General features: G+C 42.1%; 1 protein-coding gene across 1 annotated transcript in view; it reads right to left on the bottom strand.

Moving 5' to 3' along the window:
• LOC139535818 (zinc finger protein 385A-like) overlaps positions 1-23,711 on the bottom strand; it is a 76,235-nt gene that overhangs the window by 27,347 nt on the left and 25,177 nt on the right. Inside the window, exon 3 of the mRNA XM_071335645.1 lies at positions 10,220-10,330. Coding sequence (XP_071191746.1) covers positions 10,220-10,330 — 111 coding nt within the window. The remainder of the gene's footprint in view (positions 1-10,219; positions 10,331-23,711) is intronic.

Below are 23,711 nucleotides of genomic sequence, written 5' to 3'. Positions count from 1 at the left end.
AGTCCCTGTAGTAGTAACATAAGGCAACTGGATGCTAATGGTAGAAGAGACATATAGTCTGACAATTCCAATAAGACACATACTAGAGAAATATGCCTAAGACAATTGGACACATTAATGAAAGGGGGAGACACATGGTCTGCTGACCTGACACACTAATGATAAAAAGGACCCATAGTCAGCTCCTTCTAAAAAGAAGGCGTATAGTACAGAATCTGCTGATTCCAATAAAGGCAAACTGAACAAAGAGTACATTGACACATTATGCTGACACACTAAAGATAGAGGGATCCATAGTCAGCTGCTTCTAAACAGAGGTTTATAAGACAGAATCTGCTGATTCCAATAAAGGCAAACAAAACAAAGAGTACATTGACACATTATGCTGACACACTAGGATGGAGGGTCCGGCCACCATTGTAGTCTAGCTGAGAGCAGATGTGGGCGTTATTGGGCGTGAACAAGCGGGAAGCTTGAACTAGAGGATAGTGGTGGCGAATGACTTGAGAAGGGAGACTTCATTTGCATAAGGGATGGACATAGTGCTATGTGTGTATAAATATAGGAGCTAAGGCTCTGGGAGGGGGGTTCCGCGGGGGGTGTTCCGCGGTGTGTGTGCCGCGGGGTGTGTTCCGCGGACATTCCAGATTGTGATACAATTTGTATTAAAAATCTTATTTGAGTTCACAAAGTTCTTGTAAGAGTTATATTTGAAGTGATTTTCTACGACAGAATTGGCGAGCTAGCCAGGAGCTGATAGGGACTGGGACGTTCTTGGCTGATGATGGGTTCTTTGGACAATCTAAACAAACAGAGGTGGCCACCCAACTATATACGGTAAGCAAGTTCTTACAATAGTTGAAATGTTTGTGTAGATTGCTTCAGAGTCCTGTCTCAGCGGGAGGAATGTCATGTAGGTCTCTCTCTCAAATTTCCTAAAAACGATAAAAACGAAAGAGCTTTTGAATTCAAATAAATGTGCATGCATGTGTGAGTTTGGGTTTTGTATGAATGCGCATGTCTAGAGATTGAGTGAACTGGAACTGTGAACTTTGATTGTGTCGGGTGTTTGGCTGGGGGGAGCGGGCATTTGTTCTGGTTGGACTGCTCGAGACAGGTTCATGTGTCTGGTTTGATTGGGGGAGTTGTTCCGTCTGATTCTGCTTGGCCGGGTTCGACCGTATCAGGATCTGTTTTGGGATGTGCGTAAACACACCTCAGTCAACCTGAGCGGGCGACTCGTGTCGGGTGTGTGTGATTCGGACTGCCCCTCTCGTCGGACCATTCATTTTGAGCAGCCTTGTGTGGGCTGATCGGCGCAACTGTTTGTACTCTCTAGTTGAGCGGCGCAGGGCTACAACAAGTAGTTTATACAGTCAAAGCATAAAACAGTAGGTTGTAGGAAAACGTTAGCCCGATTGTGCGGCGTTCAACTGAAAAAGTAGCTTATACAGTCAAAGCATAAAACAGTAGGTTGTAGGAAAACGTTAGCCCGATTGTGCGGCGTTCAACTGCAAAAGTAGCTGATACAGTCAAAGCATAAAACAGTAGGTTGTAGGAAAACGTTAGCCCGATTGTGCGGCGTTCAACTGCAAAAGTAACTTATACGGTCAAAGCATAAATCGGTAGGTTGTAGGAAAACGTTGGCCCGATTGTGCGGCGTTCAACTGCAAAAGTAACTTATACGGTCAAAACATAAATCAGTAGTTAAATAAATATTCATAGTTTCCGCTCTGAAATGAGGACTGTATGAGTGAAGTAGTAGGTGCAGGAAAAACGTTGGCCCGATTGTGCGGCGTTCAAATGCAAAAGAAATCCTGCGAATAAAAAAACCGCTCTGTCTAGCTACCAGGGTTTGGTAATTCAGTAGGTCACGCCACAATACTACTCTAAGAATAGAAGAAAAGATAAGTATTGGGGGTTGAATAGGATATGAAGACAAGCTGATCCGATTAGACAGTAGTCTCGTCATATTGTAGAAGTCTAGGCTTATGTAGAAGGAAGTGAATTAAGTCAATAAAGAAAGACTGAGTTGTTTTGAGGTAAAAACAAAGGGATTGAATGAACGGATGAAACATAAAAGGATGAATGATAATGTTGTAAGAAATGAGTAGATCTGTGTAAAAATAGAAGATTAGGAAGGAAAGATGAGTTGTGTGTGTATGTAGGCAGAACGTCCAGGAGAGGGAGCGCGCAGCTCTCCTGTGACAGAGTAGAGTTGATGCTGTAGTATTCAGAAATAATGTATGTACTGTATAGAGTAGGCTTCGATAAAAGAAATTAAGTGATGTGACAAATGAATTATTAATTGGAAAGGAGATTGGCTCTAACTCGGAAAAATAGTAAATAAAAGGTGTAGAAATACATGGGAGTATTTAGGAAAAATAAATAAATAAATAGTCGCATGGGACCAAAATGTGAAGCTCGATTTGTAGGCGTTCTGATGTCAACATTCTATCATCAGAAAATACATTGCGATGAGGTTGTGTGTGTGGTTCCTCTAGTCCTCGCAGACGTGCGGGTGATTGGCAGAACTATTGACAAGATCTAAGAACCAATAAGAAAATAGCTCTCTGTTCTGAATATGGATATAGCGGGTATATCGGGAAAATTAGTGTAAGGTGACATTAGAACTTAGTGCGGTAGTAGGAAATGCCGCTATACAAGAGTTTATTTCCTTGTCAAAATAACAAACAACTAATTGGTTTGAGGTTAGTGAGAATGGAATTTTTTACTTGTCGGTGTATAGTCTCTGAGCGAACAATGAGTGTTTCATAGAGATTACAGTTTATATGTGGTCAAGAAGAAGTATTGGATCACGTTTGACATCTAGTAAAATAACGATGGAATTTTAATTGTTAGACATTCTATACCACAATTCTCTGGAACTGTTAAAGACGCTTTAGAATAAAATCTATGGATAAGTAAAATTATTGGTTTGCTGACTAAAAGGTAACGTTGTGAATATTAACAATATGTACACTTTCTTTTCCAGAAAGAATAAGGGAAAAAAAGGGTTTTTTAATCTTCTCTGGTCAACAATGTCATTGGAGACTGCATTACTGTGGAAAGCAGTTAATTAAAGTCAGCCGCTTTAAAAATAAAAATATCTGGATAAGGCTAAAACATGGAGTTCTGGATGAGTGAGTCCAGTCCCTTTGCGATTATTGGCTTATGATTTACTACTAAGTGCACCATGTACTGGGAATGAATATACATTAGTAGGTTTATTGGAAGGGTTTTTTCCAATTCAGTTTCAAATTGGGTATGCAAAAGGATGAACATGTTTTTGAAAAATGTATTTAAGTTGCTCCTAAAGAAAGGGGGAGTGGAAACATATTAATGGTCTCAAAATGCCCTGAATCCTAAGAATTTCTTGTGAAAGACTGATCACCTTTTACTAGAAATTGTTGGAACAGGTGGGATATACTTATAAAATGTTTAAGACACCAGACTCTATTCAAACTGTATAATTACTTTGAAAATCTATTATGTCCCTGGGAAAATTATGAAGAGTTGTACCCTTAAATTGAATAAGTTATTCGAATAGGTTTATTTTAATTTTTATTTTCGATATAACATGGGTTCATAGGTAAAACTATCAGTTCTTTGGGGTTATGGTCTTTGGGGGAATACACAAATGTGTTTTGTTCATTATGCATATAAAAAGTGTTGAAAGTTTTTCTAAAGGGTTTATTGGAGTGTGGGATTATGTAAGGGTTTTGTTGATAACTACATCATCTGTAATTCATCTGGGAGATCACCAGTAGAATAAGGGAGTTGTCATGAAAGGTGACGTCAGAATGCTTTAGGGCATGGGAGAGAATATCACCACTAGTGGGTGTGGAGCTCATACCCGCCCTAATCGACTGAATAGTGAGGGACAACTGTGTCTGATGACCTGTGAACTGTATCAAATAATAGACATGTTGAAATGATATGGGCCAGGGTGTATTATGAATTAAAGGAATTGGGGTATTGAACTTTTATTACCAGGCCACTCATGTAAGAAAAACTGAGACAAAAGGGCTATTGGGAAAATAGATAATACTGGTAATAAAAGTGTTTAGTTTAAATGTTAATTATTAAAGGGATGATGTGTATTGAATTGATCAGGTCAAATTTGAGTTAAAGTAAACACTAAGGATTGTTATCCTGAATATTGGGTTGGTAAATGTATAAACAATAAACATAACTGTTTAGTTATTTTAGATGTATAGCACTGTTTGAATTTAATAGGCCTAGGGCCGCTCTGGAATCTAATCCTGGGACAAGGAGGTTGACAAAACTTACAGAATTTTAGATTAAAGGTTTTTTGTTTCTTTTGTTTTCTAATGTCATTGGAATTGTAATGATAAATTGTATTGTTTGATTGACTATAAAGGTAGTCTGTTGTGCAATGTTACCCAAGGATGAAGAAGACAGAGACCAACAATAACATTGGCATAGAATGAAACGGATGGACGTTTTCCATTACATTAAAAATAGTGGTAATATTGCAAATGTGCAATTATTATAATTTATTTTTTCTCTTTTTCTCGTTTGGTCAATTTATTTGTTTTGAGGAACATAAGGTTGTGAATATGTTCCTCAGGAGGGACTGATATCTATTTTAAATTGATTAGAAAAGATTTGAGAATGTTTTAAGAATGTATTTTACAGCAGTTGCTGTAGGGACCATCATTTGATTATCATTATGAATATTTCTGTGGTAGGAGGCCAGGTATTTGAGGCAGAATGGTTACATAGGGCTATTATTAAAACTTAAGATTTAGTGATCTTGCTAATGTTGTCAGGAAATAACCCATGTGTTAGTGTGTATGTCCTCAGGAAAAAACAGCCAGAAATGGAAGGGCTTGGGCTGCATTCTGGAGACTGAGTGTACATCAAGATACACCAGGCTGGTGGTATACTTCTTACAACACTGCAGTGGTAAAGTTCTTTATGTCTCTCTTTGGTGGGTGCATAAGTCTCACGAGAAGTAAGGTCCAGCTGAATAATGGGTGAGCTTGAAAACACCATGACAGAGGATGTGGAATCAGAGAGAGAAAGAGAGAGAGATTAGATTCCACTATAGACATACTGGGTTGAGTTTGGAGGCTACATGTTTTATTTTTAATACATCATGTGAAAGAGAATGGATGATAGGATATTATACTTTAAACAAACATGTTAAAGGGATTGATATGAAAGCATATACAGTGTTGAATTAATTCAAGAAGAGAGAATGTTAATTGTAGGTTATGCACATGATTATCAGTTGAAATGGAGTAGATGGGAAACTAAGTAAAAATGACATGATTTGGGAACACCTCTCAGAACCTGTGGCCGAAAGGGGAAGACTGGGTGGAAGCATGAGGAAGCTTTTTAGGGCTTTTATTTTTGTGGAGTCCAGCAGAAAAGTATCCTGGAGGCATAGAGTCAGGTAAAGAGAGAGTGGGAATTGTCATGGTCTCAGATTTCAGTTTGCATGAATATATTTATGCATAACACATAACATTGTCAATGCTGTTATGTTTTGTCTGTTGTTTTCCAAGTCTTATGTTTAGGAAACCAGAAGGAGAGGGGTTCGCCAGCTTCAGCCTGGAATGTCTGTTTGTTGTGTGATGAGTGATGGAAGTAAGAGGATGTATGGTGCAATCTTAGAACAGAGGCCATAAGTCTCTAAGTATGAATGCTTCACAGAAAGTAGGCAGAAACCTGAACCAGGATGAGAGGTTCTGCGTCTGATGATCCAAGGGGACCAGAAGGACCTCTCTCAGTGGTACCAGGAGATCTAGTCCACGTTGGAGGGTTCCGGAGGAAGTGGGATCAACCGAGGAGAGATGGACCCTATGAGGTGGCCAAAGCAACAAGAACGGCCGTCCAAGTGAAAAGAAGCCAGACGTGATACCATCTGAACCACTGCAGCTGAGTCCCAACAGAGAGAAGGACACAACCACATAGAGATGAGGACACAGAGGATGCTGATTCACCAGGAGGGAGCCTGGAGGGAGCAGGAGCAGCGGAAACGATTGAGATGCCAGGGAGGAGCCAAGAAAACAGTAAATCAAGTGAAAGCCAAAATACGACACGTGCACCGACTAATGCACCCAGAAGAGGAGGAGAGGCCTCACAAGGAACAGAATAAGAACGATTTCTTTCTCTAAAAATTGAAACCCTTCCAGATGGAAGCTAAGTCCGGCCTGAGGAGGGAGCTTCAGGTGAAGAAAGAGGAGGAAAAGTCCCGCAAGCTGAAGAAAATGGGGATTACCCCACAATTGACTTTTAAACTTTTGAATGGTCTCCTTTACAGACAATTGATGTTAGAACAACAAAAGAATAATGACATTGACATAACAGAAGCAACAGTGAATGCTAGTATAGAAACAACAGACTAATGCACAATCAAGATGTATGGTGGGAGCAGGAAGAGAAGAATGGAATCAGCTGAACAATCCAAAAAGACTGACAAGGTTAGAATCTATGTTCCACCTCAATGTATAACAGAAGCAGGAGAACTGTAGTCTATCTCAATCATAAGGATCAAACCCTTATCGGAGATTGCACTCAGTGGATGGACAGATCACCAAACAAAGGGAGAAGTCGTTTGGGACCCGAAAGGATGTGACCTGACATGAATCAAAGAAAAAGACGAGTAGGTGCTCATCATGAACAAGATTGAACCAGTGGAAGGTGAAGACCTACCCCTGCACCTGAACAGGAAGAACCTGTGACAACAACAAGGGTGGCGGCTGCTGTGACGACCACAGTAGCTACCACTAGATGACATCGACTGCCCTTACCAAGCAGACCACCGTGCCAACAAAGCAACCTGAGACATCAGTCAGGAGAGTTTTTTACTGACATTTGGAACTTTCTGATAAACTCTAATGATCTACCTCAAGATAAGAACATTGAAAAAGCGACAGAATTAGATATATTAGAACCACTCAAGGACAGCACACGAGAAGAAGTAGTGAAGAACGAGTGGTACAAATGGGTTAAGTCTATGGCAAACAAACACAGAATGGACAATTGTATTTTGTGTAGAAAATCACCTTTGTCTGATCTTTTAATAGTCTCTGAACCAGCATCATTTAAAAACTGTGTAAGTTGGAAAAATGACCATTGTACCAATAGAAAGTATTCTATTTCCTTGTGTGACATTGAATGTAGGATTGCTCAAGGGAGCACTAGAGGCAGAGCCATGTTAAACGAGACTAAGTTGGGAGACAATGATTGTGCTGCCTATGAAATTAGAACTGAATTAAATGGACCCCAGTTAGACAGAAGTACTGTGGTTAAAGGAAAATATGAATGTTTTTACAGACACCACACTGAAGGAATTGATGTAGGAAACACCACTGTAGAATGTGATACTATTTGGGTGCTAGAGAATGCGGGAGTTCGTAAAAGTAATGATAAAGGATTGATTATGAATAGAAAAGGGTTGTGTAGTTACATAACTCAGGTTGCGCCATCTCTTACTATGTTGAAAAATCAAGACAGAGGTATTGCTGATAGTTTCTGGATGTGTGGAAAAAACTAACTGTTGAATGTATTGCCTGATGGATGGATTGGTCCTTGTGCCTTAGTTAGAGCAATTAACTAGGTTACTATTATTGAATCACTCCATGATGACTATGTTAAACCTAGAGTTAAAATGGCTTATGATAAGGATCCTGAGGTATACCTTAATGCAATTGGACTGCTTAGAGGTCTACCTAGGGATTTCAAGGCCAGAGATGAGGTTAAATCAGGATTTGAATCTATATTTTTGTGGATAACACCAAATATGAACTTAGAATGGATTAATTATATTTTTTATACCACATTAGATCTTTTACTCTTATGACAATTGGAGATGTTTGGTCTAGTTAGGTTTTCTTTAATGTTTCTGATTGGATCTTTTACTCCTATTCCACATTGGAGATGTTTGGTCTAGTTGGTTTATATGCTTCACTTTGTTTTTATTTTTTGTATTTTCTTGTTTATCATAGGTATTTTCTTTTACTATCCCAAAGTCTTATTTGTATCATTTATGTGGCTAAATAGCCCCAGAGGGGGGATTGTAGTAGTAACATAAGGCAACTGGATGCTAATGGTAGAAGAGACATATAGTCTGACAATTCCAATAAGACACATACTAGAGAAATATGCCTAAGACAATTGGACACATTAATGAAAGGGGGAGACACATGGTCTGCTGACCTGACACACTAATGATAAAAAGGACCCATAGTCAGCTCCTTCTAAAAAGAAGGCGTATAGTACAGAATCTGCTGATTCCAATAAAGGCAAACTGAACAAAGAGTACATTGACACATTATGCTGACACACTAAAGATAGAGGGATCCATAGTCAGCTGCTTCTAAACAGAGGTTTATAAGACAGAATCTGCTGATTCCAATAAAGGCAAACAAAACAAAGAGTACATTGACACATTATGCTGACACACTAGGATGGAGGGTCCGGCCACCATTGTAGTCTAGCTGAGAGCAGATGTGGGCGTTATTGGGCGTGAACAAGCGGGAAGCTTGAACTAGAGGATAGTGGTGGCGAATGACTTGAGAAGGGAGACTTCATTTGCATAAGGGATGGACATAGTGCTATGTGTGTATAAATATAGGAGCTAAGGCTCTGGGAGGGGGGTTCCGCGGGGGGTGTTCCGCGGTGTGTGTGCCGCGGGGTGTGTTCCGCGGACATTCCAGATTGTGATACAATTTGTATTAAAAATCTTATTTGAGTTCACAAAGTTCTTGTAAGAGTTATATTTGAAGTGATTTTCTACGACATCCCCTGTTCTCTAGTCCCCTAGTCCCCTGTTCTCTAGTCCCCTGATCTTTAGTCCCCGAGTCCCCTGTTCTCTAGTCCCCTAGTCCCCTGTTCTCTAGTCCCCTGTTCTTTAGTCCCCGAGTCCCCTGTTCTCTAGTTCCCTAGTCCCCTGTTCTCTAGTCCCCTGTTCTTTAGTCCCCGAGTCCCCTGTTCTCTAGTCCCCTAGTCCGCTCTTCTCTAGTCCCCTAGTCCCTTGTTCTTTAGTCCCCGAGTCCCCTGTTCTCTAGTTCCCTAGGCCCTTGTTCTCTAGTCCCCTGTTCTTTAGTCCCAGAGTCCCCTGTTCTCTAGTTCCCTAGTCCCCTGTTCTCTTGTCCCCTAGTCCCATGTTCTCTAGTCCCCTAGTCCCCTTTGCTCTAGTCCCCTAGTCCCCTGTTCTATAGTCCCCTAGTCCCCTGTTCTCTAGTCCCCTAGTCCTCTGTTCTCTAGTTCCCTAGTCCCTGTGCTCGAGTTCCCTAGTCCCCTGTTCTTTCGTTCCCCTAGTCCCCTGTTCTCTAGTCCCCTAGTACCCTGTTCTCTAGTCCCCGTGCTCTATTTCCCTAGTCCCCTGTTCTCTAGTCCCCTAATCCCCTGTTCTCTAGTCCCCTAGTCCCCTGTTCTCTAGTCCCCAAGTCCCATGTACTCTAGTTCCCTAGTCCCCTGTTATTTAGTCCCCTAGTCCCCTGTTCTCTAGTCCCCTAATCCCCTGTTCTCTAGTCCCCTAGTCCCCTGTTCTCTAGTCCCCAAGTCCCATGTACTCTAGTTCCCTAGTCCCCTGTTATTTAGTCCCCTAGTCCCCTGTTCTCTAGTCCCCTAATCCCCTGTTCTCTAGTCCCCTAGTCCCCTGTACTTTAGTCCCCCAGACCCCTGTTCTCTAGTCCCCTAGCCCCCAAGCCACCTGTACTTTAATCCCCTAGCCCCCAAGCCCCCTGTACTTTAGTCCCCTAGCCCCCTGTACTTTAGTCCCCTAGTCCCATGTTCTCTAGTCCCCTAGTCCCCTGTTCTCTAGTCTCACAGCCCCCTGTATTTTAGTCTCCCAGCCCCCTTTACTTTAGTCCCCTAGCCATCCAGCCCCCTCTACTCTACTTTGTCCCCACAGCCCGCCAGAGCACAGTTGCATGATATTAACTTCTTTCTGGGAAGTGCCAATGAAATGGTGTCAAACAGAGAGACGGTAATGTAAGCTAATCAGGGCTGCCCCAAGGGGAAAAGTGGAGCCGAGGAATCGTAGACACAGTTCTCACCTGACACCTGCTCCAGCAGTCCAGTCAACCTGACATTTAGGTCAGGTCATGATGTAGTGCATAGATAGATGTGTGGAATACTTAGATGGATGCCTGGATGAATGTGGATTGATGGATGCCTGGATGAATGTGTGGATGGTGGATGCATGGGTGGGTGCATGGATAGTGCCTTACTGCCTTACTTCTGAGTTGAAGCGGATCTGGCAGACATTGCAGGAGATGATGGGTCGTTTGATCTTCATCATGGGGGGGCCGAAGGTGTGGTTCATCACCGCCTTCTGTACCGGGTCCATCTGGAGGGGGAGGGGCAGAGAGCAGGTTATATAGATAATTTAAGTACTCTGAGTAGGGGAGCAGATAGACATAGGTCATTGTGCCATGGTGGTGGTAGCAGAGTTAATGAAACGTTTTGAAAAAGGCCCCTACCAGTGGGAGGGAGGTAGTGAAGGGGAGGAGGGAGAGAGGAGAGAGAGAGAGAGAAAAGGAGAGAGAGTTATAGAAGGGAAGAGAGCCCTGATTGATGACGACAGGAGAGTGTTTTTTTCATCAGCAGCTGCCAGAGCTGTCTGTGCCTTGGGTCTTGGGTGCTGTTCAAATGCTTTTTTGATAGTGGGGTTAGAGGGCCCTGATTACAGACTCCATCCAACAGTATAGCAGGAGGATCAAGGAAACTGTATGACTAAGAAGTTAAAATGGTCTCCTGTAGAGAGAAATAGTAATGGGGTCTTTTTGTAGGTACTAACTCTGTCATCGTTCGTTCGACAAAGCCTATGAGGAAAATGAATGGCGTTTTTGTAGGGTTTTAGGATAAACGCCCAAAATAAGGTATGTGGTACACACAGGCTTAGGAGAGCTTATACAGGTTGTTCTATGACATAATCTTCATCAGCTAATGTCACTTGTGAATTTTGAATAATTTATATTATAATAAAAAACACATAAATCAAATAAAGGCTTCATAATTCATAAAGATCATGTTAGCTTCAAGTTCCTCTGTGTCCAAATCACTAAAGACTTCAAATGGTCCATACAAACTCTTCCCCCCCCAAGAGGTTGAAAAATCCTCAAAAAGTTCTACAGCTGTACAATTGATAGCATATTGACTGGCTGCATCACTGCCTGGTATGGCAATAGCACAGCCCTCGATTACATGGCCCTGTAGAGGGTGGTGCGGACAGCCCAGTACATCACTGTGGTAGGAAGGCCCGGAAAATTGTTAAAGACTCCAACCACACAAGCCATAGTCTATTCTCTCTGCTTCCGCATGGCAAGCGGTACCGGTGCATCAAGTCTGGCACCAACAGGGTCTTGAACTATCCCCAAGCAATACGACTGATAAATAGCTAACAAAATAGCTACACAGACTGTCTGAGTTAACCTTGTATCTTTATTGACCTTTTATTTGTATTTTTGCACTGTCTCTCACACACACTCCCTTTATCATCTGCTCACTCACACATAATATGCACATACATTTATACTGACGCTACACACACACACACACTCCCACTCACATACAAGGTGCTGCTACTCTGTTTATCTTATATCCTGTTGCCTAGTCACCTTACCCCTATACATATCTACCTCCATCATATCTACCTCCATCCATCACACAGGATCCCTGTATATTGTAAATATGGTTTTGGAACTTCTGCATATGTCTTCTTATTTCTCGTGTTTCTTTTCCTAGTAATACATTATTATTTATTATTACATTGTTGGGTTTTGAGTTTGCCAGAAAGGCATTTCACTGTATTTCTGCATGTGACATTAAAACTCAAAACTGTATGAACAAATCACCTGAACACTGTCTGTAGAGAGGACTCCCCTTAGAATTGGAACAGACCATGATAGTAGACAACTAGAATCTGATGTGAGCAACATGTTCTTAGACTAATATACAAGGCTTTTACAGTATGTGGAGCATTTTGAAATAGTTCACAGCTCTTTAGAAAGACATGTTGACCATGTGGATCTGACTCAAGCCAACCCAGACGTCTGATGTTTACAGTGGTAACAAAATAGCCCCAAACAGGATTTGTGAGCGCTGTGAGGGTTCTGACCCCTCTTCTTGGTAACCACAACCCAGGCTGGGTGTTTCTCCACTCTGCAGCCAAAAGGACTGAGGTTTTATTCAGTTTCTAATCACTGACTGCTACTGTGAACTTATACTGCAAAATGAGAGGCTAGTTTCACTTTCAACTTCCAAACACCAGGCAAAAGGTGTAATTATTCTCCCATATATAAGTGGTTGAATAGAGTTCCTGTCTATATTTATTCTCCTCTGCCTGGAGTTCTGTTTGTTCCCCAACATCTATCTCTCTCTCTCTCTCTCTCTCTCTCTCTCTCTCTCTCTCTCTCTCTCTCTCTCTCTCTCTCTCTCTCTCTCTCTCTCTCTCTCTCTCTCTCTCCCTCTCTCTCTCTCTCTCTCTCTCTCTCTCTCTCTCTCTCTCTCTCTCTCTCTCTATATATATATATATATATATATATATGCCAACAACAAGGTGTTTGATCTGTGAAGATGTGTATGTGTCACGCCCTGACCTTATAGAGCCTTTTTATTTCTCTATTTGGTTAGGTCAGGGTGTGATTAGGGTGGGCATTCTAGGTTTTCTGTTTCTATGTTGGTGTGTTTGATTCCCAATCAGAGGCAGCTGTCTATCGTTGTCTCTGATTGGGAATCAGATATAAGTTGTCAGTTTCCTTTTGGGTTTTGTGGGATCTTGTCTTTGTTTTGTTGCTTTAGGCACGACTAGCTTTACGTTCGGTTTGTGGTCATTGGTTTTTCCCGGTGTTACGTTTTCAAATAAAGAGAGAATGTACGCCTACCACGCTGCACCTTGGTCCGGTCATTTATCATCCGACGACTGTAACAGTGTGTGTGTGTTTACGTGCATGCAGGTGTGTGTGTGCGCAAACAAGACGGCAAGTCATTGTCCTCACCTATTCAAGTCCTACTGTCAATTTTGGTTAGCCATGTGGACGACTTGTGTTTTGTAACATCTCTCTCTCTCTCCCTCTCTTTGTCCAGCTGTTGTGAACAGGCTGATTGATCTCTCTCTTTCCACCCCGCCGTTTCTCTATCCACCCGGCTCTACGTTCTGTCTGCCGTTATGACCTCACATTAAGTCACTCTTTTACGTCCCTTCTTTCATTCCCTCTCTTCATACCTCCACCCATACTGTACACCATATGGGGCTGGTAGAGAAATCATTATCTACTCCACTCTGCACTCTCCATAGACGAGGGTAGCACTCACTCCATTGGATAGTATGATAGCTGAGCGTAATATATGGTGCAAACAAACTCTTTATGAGTGGATCATGGAACATTCAGTCTAGCAGCCAGGCTCACAGAGCATCCGGAACTTGCTCCCTCACTGCACTGCCTCTTTGTTGTTCTTATTATACACTGTCTAAATAACAGGTCCTCATGAGAATAGCACTAATTATCTGACAACAACTGGGAAACTCTGGACCTGGAAGCCAGTTCCACTGCATTGTTCCCCTCTAATCAGGGACTGAATTAGTCCTGGAAGCCAGTTCCGCTGCATTTATTCATTGTTCCTCTCTAATTGCGGACTGAGTTAGACCTGGAAGCCAGTTCCACTGCATTTATTCATTGTTCCCCTCTAATCAGGGACTGAATTAGTCCTGGAAGCCAGTTCCACTGCATTTATTCATTGTTCCTCTCTAATTAGGAATTAGACCTGGAAGCCAGTTCCACTGCATTTATTCATTGTTCCCCTCTAATCAGGGACTGAATTAGACCTGGAACACCAGGTATGTGCAATTCATTATCAGGTAAAACAGGAAACCATCATGCTTCGGACCTCGTAGGGTAAGAGTTGAGTACCCCTGCTCTAGTGGCTCTCTCAATCTCATAAATTACTCATCAGTGCTCTGTGAAGAGCCTCTGTTCTAGCACCCTCTATAGGTTATCAGGGTTAATAAACTCAGCAAAAAAAGAAACGTCTTCTCACTGTCAACTGCATTTATTTTCAGCAAACTTAACATGTGTAAATATTTTTATGAACATAACAAGATTCAACAACTGAGACATAAACTGAACAAGTTCCTCAGACATGTGACTAACATAAATGGAATAATGAGTCCCTGAACAAAGACGGGGTCAAAATCAAAAGTAACAGTCAGTATCTGGTGTGGCCACCAGCTGCATTAAGTACTGCAGTGCATCTCCTCCTCATGGACTGCACCAGATTTGCCAGTTCTTGCTGTGAGATGTTACCCCACTCTTCCACCAAGGCACCTGCAAGTTCCCGGACATTTCTGGGGGGAATGGCCCTAGCCCTCACCCTCCGATCCAACAGGTTCCAGACGTGCTCAATGGAATTGAGATCCGGGCTCTTCACTGGCCATGGCAGAACATTGACATTCCTGTCTTGCAGGAAATCACGCACAGAACGAGCACCATGGCTGGTGGCATTGTCATGCTGGAGGGTCATGTCAGGATGAGCGTGCAGGAAGGGTACCACATGAGGGAGGAGGATGTCTTCCCTGTAACGCACAGCGTTGAGTGCCTGCAATGACAACAAGCTCAGTCCAATGATGCTGTGAAACACCCCTCCAGACCATGATGGACCCTCCACCTCCAAATCGATCCTGCTCCAGAGTACAGGCCTCGGTGTAACGCTCATTCCTTCGACGATAAATGTGAATCTTACCATCACCCCTGGTGAGACAAAACCGCAACTCGTCAGTGAAGAGCACTTTTTGCCAGTCCTGTACGGTTCAGCGACGGTGGGTTTGTGCCCATAGGCGACATTGTTGCCTGTGATGTCTGGTGAGGACCTGTCTTACAACAGGACCTGCCTACAAGCCCTCAATCCAGCCTCTTTCAGCCTTTTGCGGACAGTCTGAGCACCGGTGGAGGGATTGTGCGTTCCTGGTGTAACTCAGCCAGTTGTTGTTGCTATCCTGTACCTGTCCCGCAGGTGTGATGTTTGGATGTACCGATCCTGTGCAGGTGTTGTTACTCGTGATCTGCCACTGCGAGGATGATCAGCTGTCCGTCCTGTCTCCCTGTAGTGCTGTCTTAGGCGTCTCACAGTATGGACATTGCAATTTATTGCCCTGGCCACATCTGCAGTCCTCATGCCTCCTTGCAGCATGCCTAAGGCACATTCACACAGATGAGCAGGGACCCTGGGCATCTTTCTTTTGATGGTTTTCAGAGTCAGTAGAAAGGCCTCTTTAGTGTGCTAAGTTTTCATAACTGTGACCTTAATTGCCTACCATCTGTAAGCTGTTAGTGTCTCAATGACCGTTTCACAGGTGCATGTTCATTAATTGTTTATGGGTCATTGAACAAGCATGGGAAACAGTGTTTAAACCCTTTACAATGAAGATCTGTGAAGTTATTTGGATTTTTACGAATGATCTTTGAATGACAGGGTCCTGAAAAAGGGGCATTTCTTTTTTTGCTGAGTTTATGTTCTGTCATAGTCTCACTGGCTGTAATAACCACTCAGACAGAGTGGCCATAATATAAGTGCCCTTGCTGACAGAGCCTCTGTATGTTTTAACTGACCTGGAGAGGTTTGAGTGAAAGTGAATGAATGGTCCTAGCAACTAGGACTATGTAACTGGACTCAGTGCCATGTAAAGATGAATGTGTGTGTGTGAGAGGGTCTGCTACATGTGTGTGTAACAGGGTTGGTTATAATTCCACTTGGCACTGCAGAAATTTGTATTTAATGGTTATTTATTTTAACTGGTTGGTTTAAGTCAGATGTCAATAAGGGGTAATGTCATTGGCTATCCATGCAGACAGGGGAAGATTGCAGAAAGTTCTAAAATGGCGACTGAAGAGGAATATTGGAACAGGGACACAGAAAGGTGGATTTCTGAGGAGGAATGGAGGTGGAAAAAGATGTTGAAGAGAATGAGGAAAGCAGAGGGTAGAGCTGAATCTGAGGAAGATGGCAATAAAAATGGAGATTGAGTGTCGAAAAAGATTGGTGTCAAGTGCAAACAGTGAGCCGTGCACCAGACCGAGTTCTAGAGGTGAAATGGAAGTGAATGAATGTGAATTAAGTGAGTTGGAAGGTGTGGTGAAGAGCTCGGAGCCTGAGCCTGGCATCGATGGATCTGATAAAGAAGAATCTGGTCCAGTATGGACCATGGCTGCATGTTGCTGCCACACATGATTTCAAGATGGCGACCGGCAAGTTCGGCATGGTGGCAGTACATTTACTTTATGTGTTTGTTTTAAATGTTACTGGAAATAATTGCATCTGCTATTTAGATGAAAGAATAGTAAATTCTCAGCAACTTCTCAGTCATGCAAACACGTTTGATGGCATCCAGCACTTCGGATTTGGAAGAAATGTTATATACCAAACTTTCATAGCACCTTGGCACAAACCAAAACGATCATCGAAATCCAGTCTGAAATCGCAAATTAATGGTGGAGATCTCTTATCTCTTATCGGGTGATATCCATCAATGCCCTGGACCTCACTTTATCACGAACCCCATCAAATGGACTATGCACCCATGCTCCTCTTGGGAACGGTGGATAAAGAGTAACAGCAAAGCTTTGGTATGTTTGGAATGCGTGCAGTGGATTCATCTAAAATGCAGCGATTCTAGCTTTGGGCACGGGGTCAAGGAAGTTTACCGTTGCTGTCGGTGTGCTGTACCCAAAGAGTGTGTGAGCATTGAAGGTGGAGTGGGACCAGAGGACTTACCGAGGTTGGAGAGTGCACCGGAGGAGGGGGGATCCACAGCGGAGCGGAGGCAACCAGAGGTGAGTGACGGGGGACACGGTGGTGAGGACGATGGAGTAGCACCTGGGGCGACAGAATGGCCACCGGAGACAGGGCAGTGGGAAGATGGCAGCGCAGTGGGAGGCGAGTTACAAGTGGATCGGGAATTCAATGAGGCCTTTGGGCCGAAGGGCTTACAATTTGTGCTCTTAAACGTTCGAAGCCTACTACGAAGCCTGTTGGTTTGCAAATCAGAGGTGGGTGTCTTATGTTTTACTGAGACATGGTTGGATTCATCTGTTTGTGACTCAGAAATTGAGATAGGTATTTTACTCTGTTGTCAGGAAGGATCGGAATCGGAACGGTGGGGGAATATGTGCGTTTGTAAGATCAAACATTGCTTTTAACATCAGATCGGATTTAAACGCTGATCTGGAGATTGTCTGGCTGGATATCTGCCTTCCCAAAACCAAGCCGATTTTGTTGGGGGTGTGTTATAGGCCGCCCAAGCAGAATGCATTCTATGAAGGTCTTGAAATTGTGTTGTCAAACTGTAATGACTCCCTGTTGAAGGAAATCATTTTGTTAGGGGATTTCAATACTGATGTCTGAAAAAAGAATAGCCCAACCCACAATGTATTTATGCACTGTTGTAGATCACTTGCTCTGACCCAAATGATAAAAGATCCCACCAGGATATGTGAAACAGTGCAAAGTACAATATTATTATATATATTGGTGTCTGATAAATCTAAAATATCGCAGAGTGGAGTAATAGTCGATGGAATCAGTGATCATTTTATTACATTTTGCACAAGGAGGATTTTTAAAGATATATTTAAATGTCACAAAACCGTTAGAATCAGAGGACTCAAAAAATACTGTGTAGAAACGTTTAGGGAGGATGTGGGTAAAATTGGTCACCTGTGCTAGATAGTGTAGAGGTAGACAGTGCCTGGGAAGTATTTAAATGTAGATTCCTTGATGTGGTGAATGTGATGGCTCCCATTAGACGGGTCAGGGTAAAGCAGAGATCTAGCCCTTGGTTTAATCATGAGATTCTAGAATCTATCCAAGCAAGGAATGAGGCATTTAAAACATTTAAGAACTCTCAAGAACAGCCTGATTTTGTCCTATATAAACATCACAGAAATTAAGCACAGAGGAGGATGGATGAAGCTAAGAGGGGTTACTTTGCTGAGAAAATAATTGAAAACAAAAATGACCCTAAAAAGCTTTGGAAATCATTTAATGAACTAGGCTGTAGTAGTACTACCAAAAATAAACTAAACAGTATTGGACTGAACATCAAAGGAGAGATGGTATATGAAAAAGCAGAGGTTGCCAATGAATTCAACTATTGTTTTTACTTCTGTTGCCAGCAAGCTGGTTAGCAAGCTGCCCACCAGTTCTGTTTTGTATGGAAGCAACCAAGTCAAGAAGTATTATGTAGAGTTAGGGGTTCAGCCAAACTCTTTTTCTTTTGCAAAGGCAGCAACAGCCAAAATAGTCAGTATGCTGGCAGAGCTTAAATGCTCCAAAGCCACAGGCCTGGATAATATTCCTGCAAGGTTTCTTATAGATTCTGTTGAGCAAATTGGCCCTTGTATTACGCATATTGTTAATCTCTCTCTTGAACAAGGCACCTTTCCCAGGGACATGAAACAAGCTAAAGTTATACCTCTGTATAAGAAGGGGATAAAGTCTGACCCTGGGAACTATAGGCCTGTATCTATCATCTGTGTAACATCAAAGATCCTGGAGAGAATTGTACATGAGCAAATGTATGAATATGTTAACAAACAGGGTCTAATGTATGATTTTCAGTCGGGTTCTAGAAAAACATACTCCACCGATTCATGTCTACTTTACTTGACTGACTTCATCAGGAAAGAGATTGATGAGGGAAATCTGTGTGGAATGGTACTGCTTGACCTACAGAAGGCCTCTGATACAGTTAACCACTGTCTCCTAATCTCCAAACTGAAGGCACTGGGGTTAAGCAGTATCCCTCTAGGCTGGGTAAAGTCCTATTTATCAGGAAGGGAGCAAGTAGTAGAGGTTCATGGCTCACTGTCTCAGGCAAAACCAATGAGTTGTGGTGTTCCGCAGGGGAGCGTCCTTGGGACTCTGCTGTTTTTATTGTATATTAACGAAATTAAAGATGCTTGTTCTTGCCGTCTTTTTCTTTATGCGGATGACTCTACACTTCTGGTGTCTCACAAAAGTAAAACTATGTTGGAGAGCATACTTAGCACAGAGCTTACTAACATTAGCAAATGGCTTGGAGATAATAAGCTATCTCTGCACTTAGGGAAAACTGAAGCAATTATTTTTGGATCCAGACCTAAATTGTGTAGGTCGTCTGAAATCAGAGTGGAGTTAGGGGGTGAGGTGCTGACTACTAAAACCTCTGTTAGCTACTTGGGATGTATCCTTGATGGAAGCTTGGGAGGTGTGAGCATGGCCAATAAGGTGCTAGGGAAGGTTAATGCCAGGACTAAGTTTTTGTCTAGAAAGTCCAAGCTGCTTAATAAGGACTCCATGAAAGTCCTAGCTACTGCCCTCATTCAATGCCATTTTGACTATGCTAGTACTTCCTGGTTTGGGGGCTTATCTAAACTTATGAAGGGGAAGCTCCAGATAGCCCAGAATAAGCTGATCAGGGTAGTATTGAAGGTGAGTCCACGTACTCACATAGGCAGGAGCTGCTTTCAGGAACTAAACTGGCTGCCTGTTGAGGCTAGGGTGTCCCAGATTAGACTAGGTTTGGTTTACAGGAGTATTTATGGTCCTGCGCCCAGATATCTAAGTGATTACTTTCCTCGTGTTAGGGATGCACACAATCACAGCACCAGATCAGGTGTTGCTGATGTGTGATTATACAGGTTCAGGAGTAATGCTGGGAAAGGCACTTTCTTGAATACTGGAGCCTCAGAATGGAATGAGTTGCCTCTGCCTATAAAAACAACGTCCTCTCTGGACAGCTTTAAAAATAAAGTAAAAATATGTTTGATGTCTTCTGTGCCCATATGAATAACCCTTATGATGTAACTGGAATGATGAGATAGATGTTCTTCTTCTATGTTTTTGTTTTATTATTTCACTGCCATACTGTGTTCGATCTTGTCTAGCCATCTTGTGTCAAGAGGACCACAATGGAAATTAGTCCCAGACTTTATTGTGTGTTATCCTCAATTATTTAATTCATGTGTATGTATGGGTTTTAAGTTGTATGTGTACTTGTTTTTTAAAATGGTAGAATTAATAAACTAAACTAAAGTAGAAGTGACATTTTTGGAAAAAGTGGATCCTTGCCTTTTGACGGGTCCATTTGTGGTTTCAGGGTGGGTGGGAAAGGAGTTAGGTGCAGTTGAGTCAGTGAAGGTAAACTGTAGTGGACTTTGTCTGCCTTTCTTCTGCCCAGAGGGAGCCGGGAGCTGGACAGAGAATTGTGTAGTTTCGGTGGATAAAATTGTTTGTGTCAACTGCAATGGTGGAAAAAGTACTCAATTGTCATACTTGAGTAAACGTAAAGATACCTTAGCAGAAAATGACTCAAGAAAAAGTGAAAGTTACCCAGTAAAATACTACTTGAGTAAAAGTCTAAAAGTATTTGGTTTTAAATGTACTTAAGTACAGTGGTAGAAAAAGTACTAAATTGTCATACTTGAGTAAAAGTACAAAGTAAAGTAATTGCTATACATCAAATTCCTTATATTAAGCAAACTAGACGGCACTATTTTTGTATTCATTTTTTAAATAGGGACAGGGAGGAGCATTTTGCATGAAGAAACAACCTGTCATTCATCACAAACTTTGTGAATATCTGGGTTTTCCCTCTTCACAATGCAGAAAGACTGCATTTAATCAGTCGTTTTTATTACAACACACCTGTCATAATTGTTTTCTTAACTAAAGTAGAGTTGTATTATTATTATTATTATGGCTAAAGGTACTGCATAGGTGTAAACATTCATTTTTTAGCAAGAGATAGCACTTGTATAGCCTAAGAAAGTAGCAGAATGTGCAGAAAGTAGTTTTGAATGCATTTTATTGAAGGGAAACAATAACAGTCTTGACATTTTTTGGCAACATCGGGATATATTCTTATATATTGTACAATGAAGAATTCAACTACAATTCAACTCCCATTTTTTTTTACCGTTGCCCTCACCCACAAGGTGTATAAACAACAACAATAAATAAGAATAATATAAAATAATAGATACAAAACAAAAACGTGTAGAACACGCATCAACTCTAATTAGCACATGTAGGACTGTATGCAAGTGTGTGTGCATGGACTTTGCAGATGTATTTCTCACGTGTGCAGCACATAGTATTTGTTTTACAGTCCTTCTTTGGGGAGCAGAATTGGCATCTCCTCCTCTTGCCTCTCCCAGCTGCAGCCTCAGGTGGATCAGGACAAGATTCAGCCCCCTGAACGGCTTTCACAAGCGCTGCAGAGGCTGCTGTGCGGGGGAGGCGCTCCCTTTCTTGAATGTATGGGGTTACAAGTGCCTTTCCCAGCTGCTTCAGGAACACCCTCCTCTTGTTTCCACTTATCAGGCATCCAGGTAGGGTTGATATTGTTCCATATCACGAAGGCATTGTATGAGGACATATTAATGATGTTATGGAAGATGACAGGGGCCAGCGGGCAGTCATCCTCCTGCAGCTGTAAGTTCCAATCACCAGGTTGTCCACACCTCCTTTGTTGTGGTTGTAGTCCAGGAAGATGGCTGGCTTCCTGTCCTCACGATCACTGATCTCAACCGCTTTGTGCAGTGTGCTGAGGAGGACCACATTCTTGTTCTTCTTTGGGAGGTAAGAAACTAGAGTGGTGGTGGGGGTGAAGGCAAACTCTGAGAAGGCCTCTCTCCCCCTTGTTGTGAGGAGTGCAGGGGGGAGCTCAGGCTTGTTATTTCTAACTGTGCCAACCATGGTGATCTTCCTCTTCAGAAGCTGCTGGCTGAGTTCAATCAGTAGCACACATAATCTCAAATTCTCATTGCGTGTGTGTGTGTCTTTGTGGTGTGTAAATTATTTTATAACTGCTGGGTCAAAAATGACCCTAAGACAATTGTTGTACCCTGGTGGTGTACAGCTTTCATGGAAATATGAACAAAGGTGATGTTTCACTTTTTCTAATGTTGGGGTCACTCTAGGAAAAGTAATCAAATTTCAAGTTGAAAAAATATAATTTAGGGGGGTTTCTCTGCTGTTAAACATAGTGATTATCTAATTGATTATTAGAAAACCCTTTTGCAGTTTCGTTAGCACAGCTGAAAACTGTTGTCCTGATTAAAGAAGAAATAAAACTGGCCTTTTTGGGTTCTATTACAGGCTCAAAATGGCCAGAAACAAATAACTTTCTTCTGAAACTCGTCAGTCTATTCTTGTTCTGAGAAATGAAGGCTATTCCATGTGAGAAATTACCAAGAAACTGAAGATCTCTTACAACGCTGCGTACTACTCCCTTCACAGAACAGCGCAAACTGTCTCTAACCAGAATAGAAAGAGGAGTGGGAGGTCCCGGTGCACAACTGAGCAAGAGGACAAGTACATTAGAGTGTCTAGTTTGAGAAACAGACTGGTGTTTTGCGAGTACTATGTAATGAAGCTGCCAGTTGAAGACTTGTGAGGCGTCTGTTTCACAAACTAGACACTGTTCTCCTGCATATCTAATGTGTTTCCTTGTGTCTATAGTCAGGTACTTGCAATTATTGTATTTTGTACTGTTTTTCTAATTGTTACGATGTTTGATTACAAAATACCCAGTCTGATATTGACATGCAAGCGACAAATCACAAATCTACAGCCATCAACATATTGTTGTCCTGCACATCTGTGCTTTTACATGTGTGTACATGGCAGTCTCCAGCCGGGTTCTCAACTTACTGTTGAGAGTTAGAATAATAGAATACACAAGGTGCAATTTCGAGATGTGGTTTTGCATCAGCAGTTTTTCTCTTGTTATGTCAGTCACTGACAGTCATTCAGTTAGCCATGTTAGCTAACAATTTTTGTATTGGTAAGTTAGTCTAGCCAGCAATCTAAACTATACTGACCGGGCAGGTGCCCAGGGGGCCTGACCTCCAGGGGAACCCCACTGATTTTGTTAGTCACTCACTTAGATATCACTAACATGGAATAAATCTTGGCAAAATGTGTAGAATTGCAGGAAACTTTGCTTAAAACTGCAAAATGTTATCTACTTTCCGTGGCAAAATTTGTAGAATAGCAGGAAATTAACTTTAAAACGTCTCTCCACCGTCAATAGGGTGTTTTGCCCACGAGGTGGGCTGGCCCTGTGTGTATGTGTACGTGCATGTGGCGTTCGTGCTTGAGTGTGTGTGTACGCGCCCACCAATGTTTGTCACCGTCCTGACCTTCACGTGAAACCCAATCTGGAAATGAACTGGATGGGTCCATGTCTAAAAACGCTGATAATGGGGAACGCTGGCTGTGCGTCTTATTAAATTGATTAGCCATAACTCATTGTTGTAAGGTTCTGCTTTTCTTTTCTTAGTCAACCTTGTGTTCTTTTTCTTTGTGTTCTTGAACGTAGCCCTGTTTCTTTGTGTCCTGGAACGTAGCCCTATCTTTCATTTTTGTTGATTGATTTCACCTGTGTTCATTTCTCACCTGGTCTCATCAGCTCCCTATTTAGTTCAGTTCTTTCTGTTTGTATGGTTGTGAGGTATTGTTTGTTTTGACTGCCTAACTGTGTTTGACCATTGCCTGCCTGTGACCACGATTCCTACCTTCTGTGAAGGCTTAATAAACATATGCTGTGCTCTGTGTGTGAATCTCCACCTTTTTCCCCCTGAGTATTCATTACAATTGTATTGCAGTAAAATGCTCGCTGGGGCATTTTGTGAATATGCAGAGCTTTATTCTGCCACAGGGATAGCAAACACTTGTCAGCTTATTATTGA

This window comes from Salvelinus alpinus, chromosome 12 (genome assembly GCF_045679555.1).
Source record: "Salvelinus alpinus chromosome 12, SLU_Salpinus.1, whole genome shotgun sequence".
NCBI lineage: Eukaryota > Metazoa > Chordata > Actinopteri > Salmoniformes > Salmonidae > Salvelinus > Salvelinus alpinus.
Note: the sequence above shows the minus strand (reverse complement) of the source record. Positions and strands in the feature narration are given on the sequence as shown.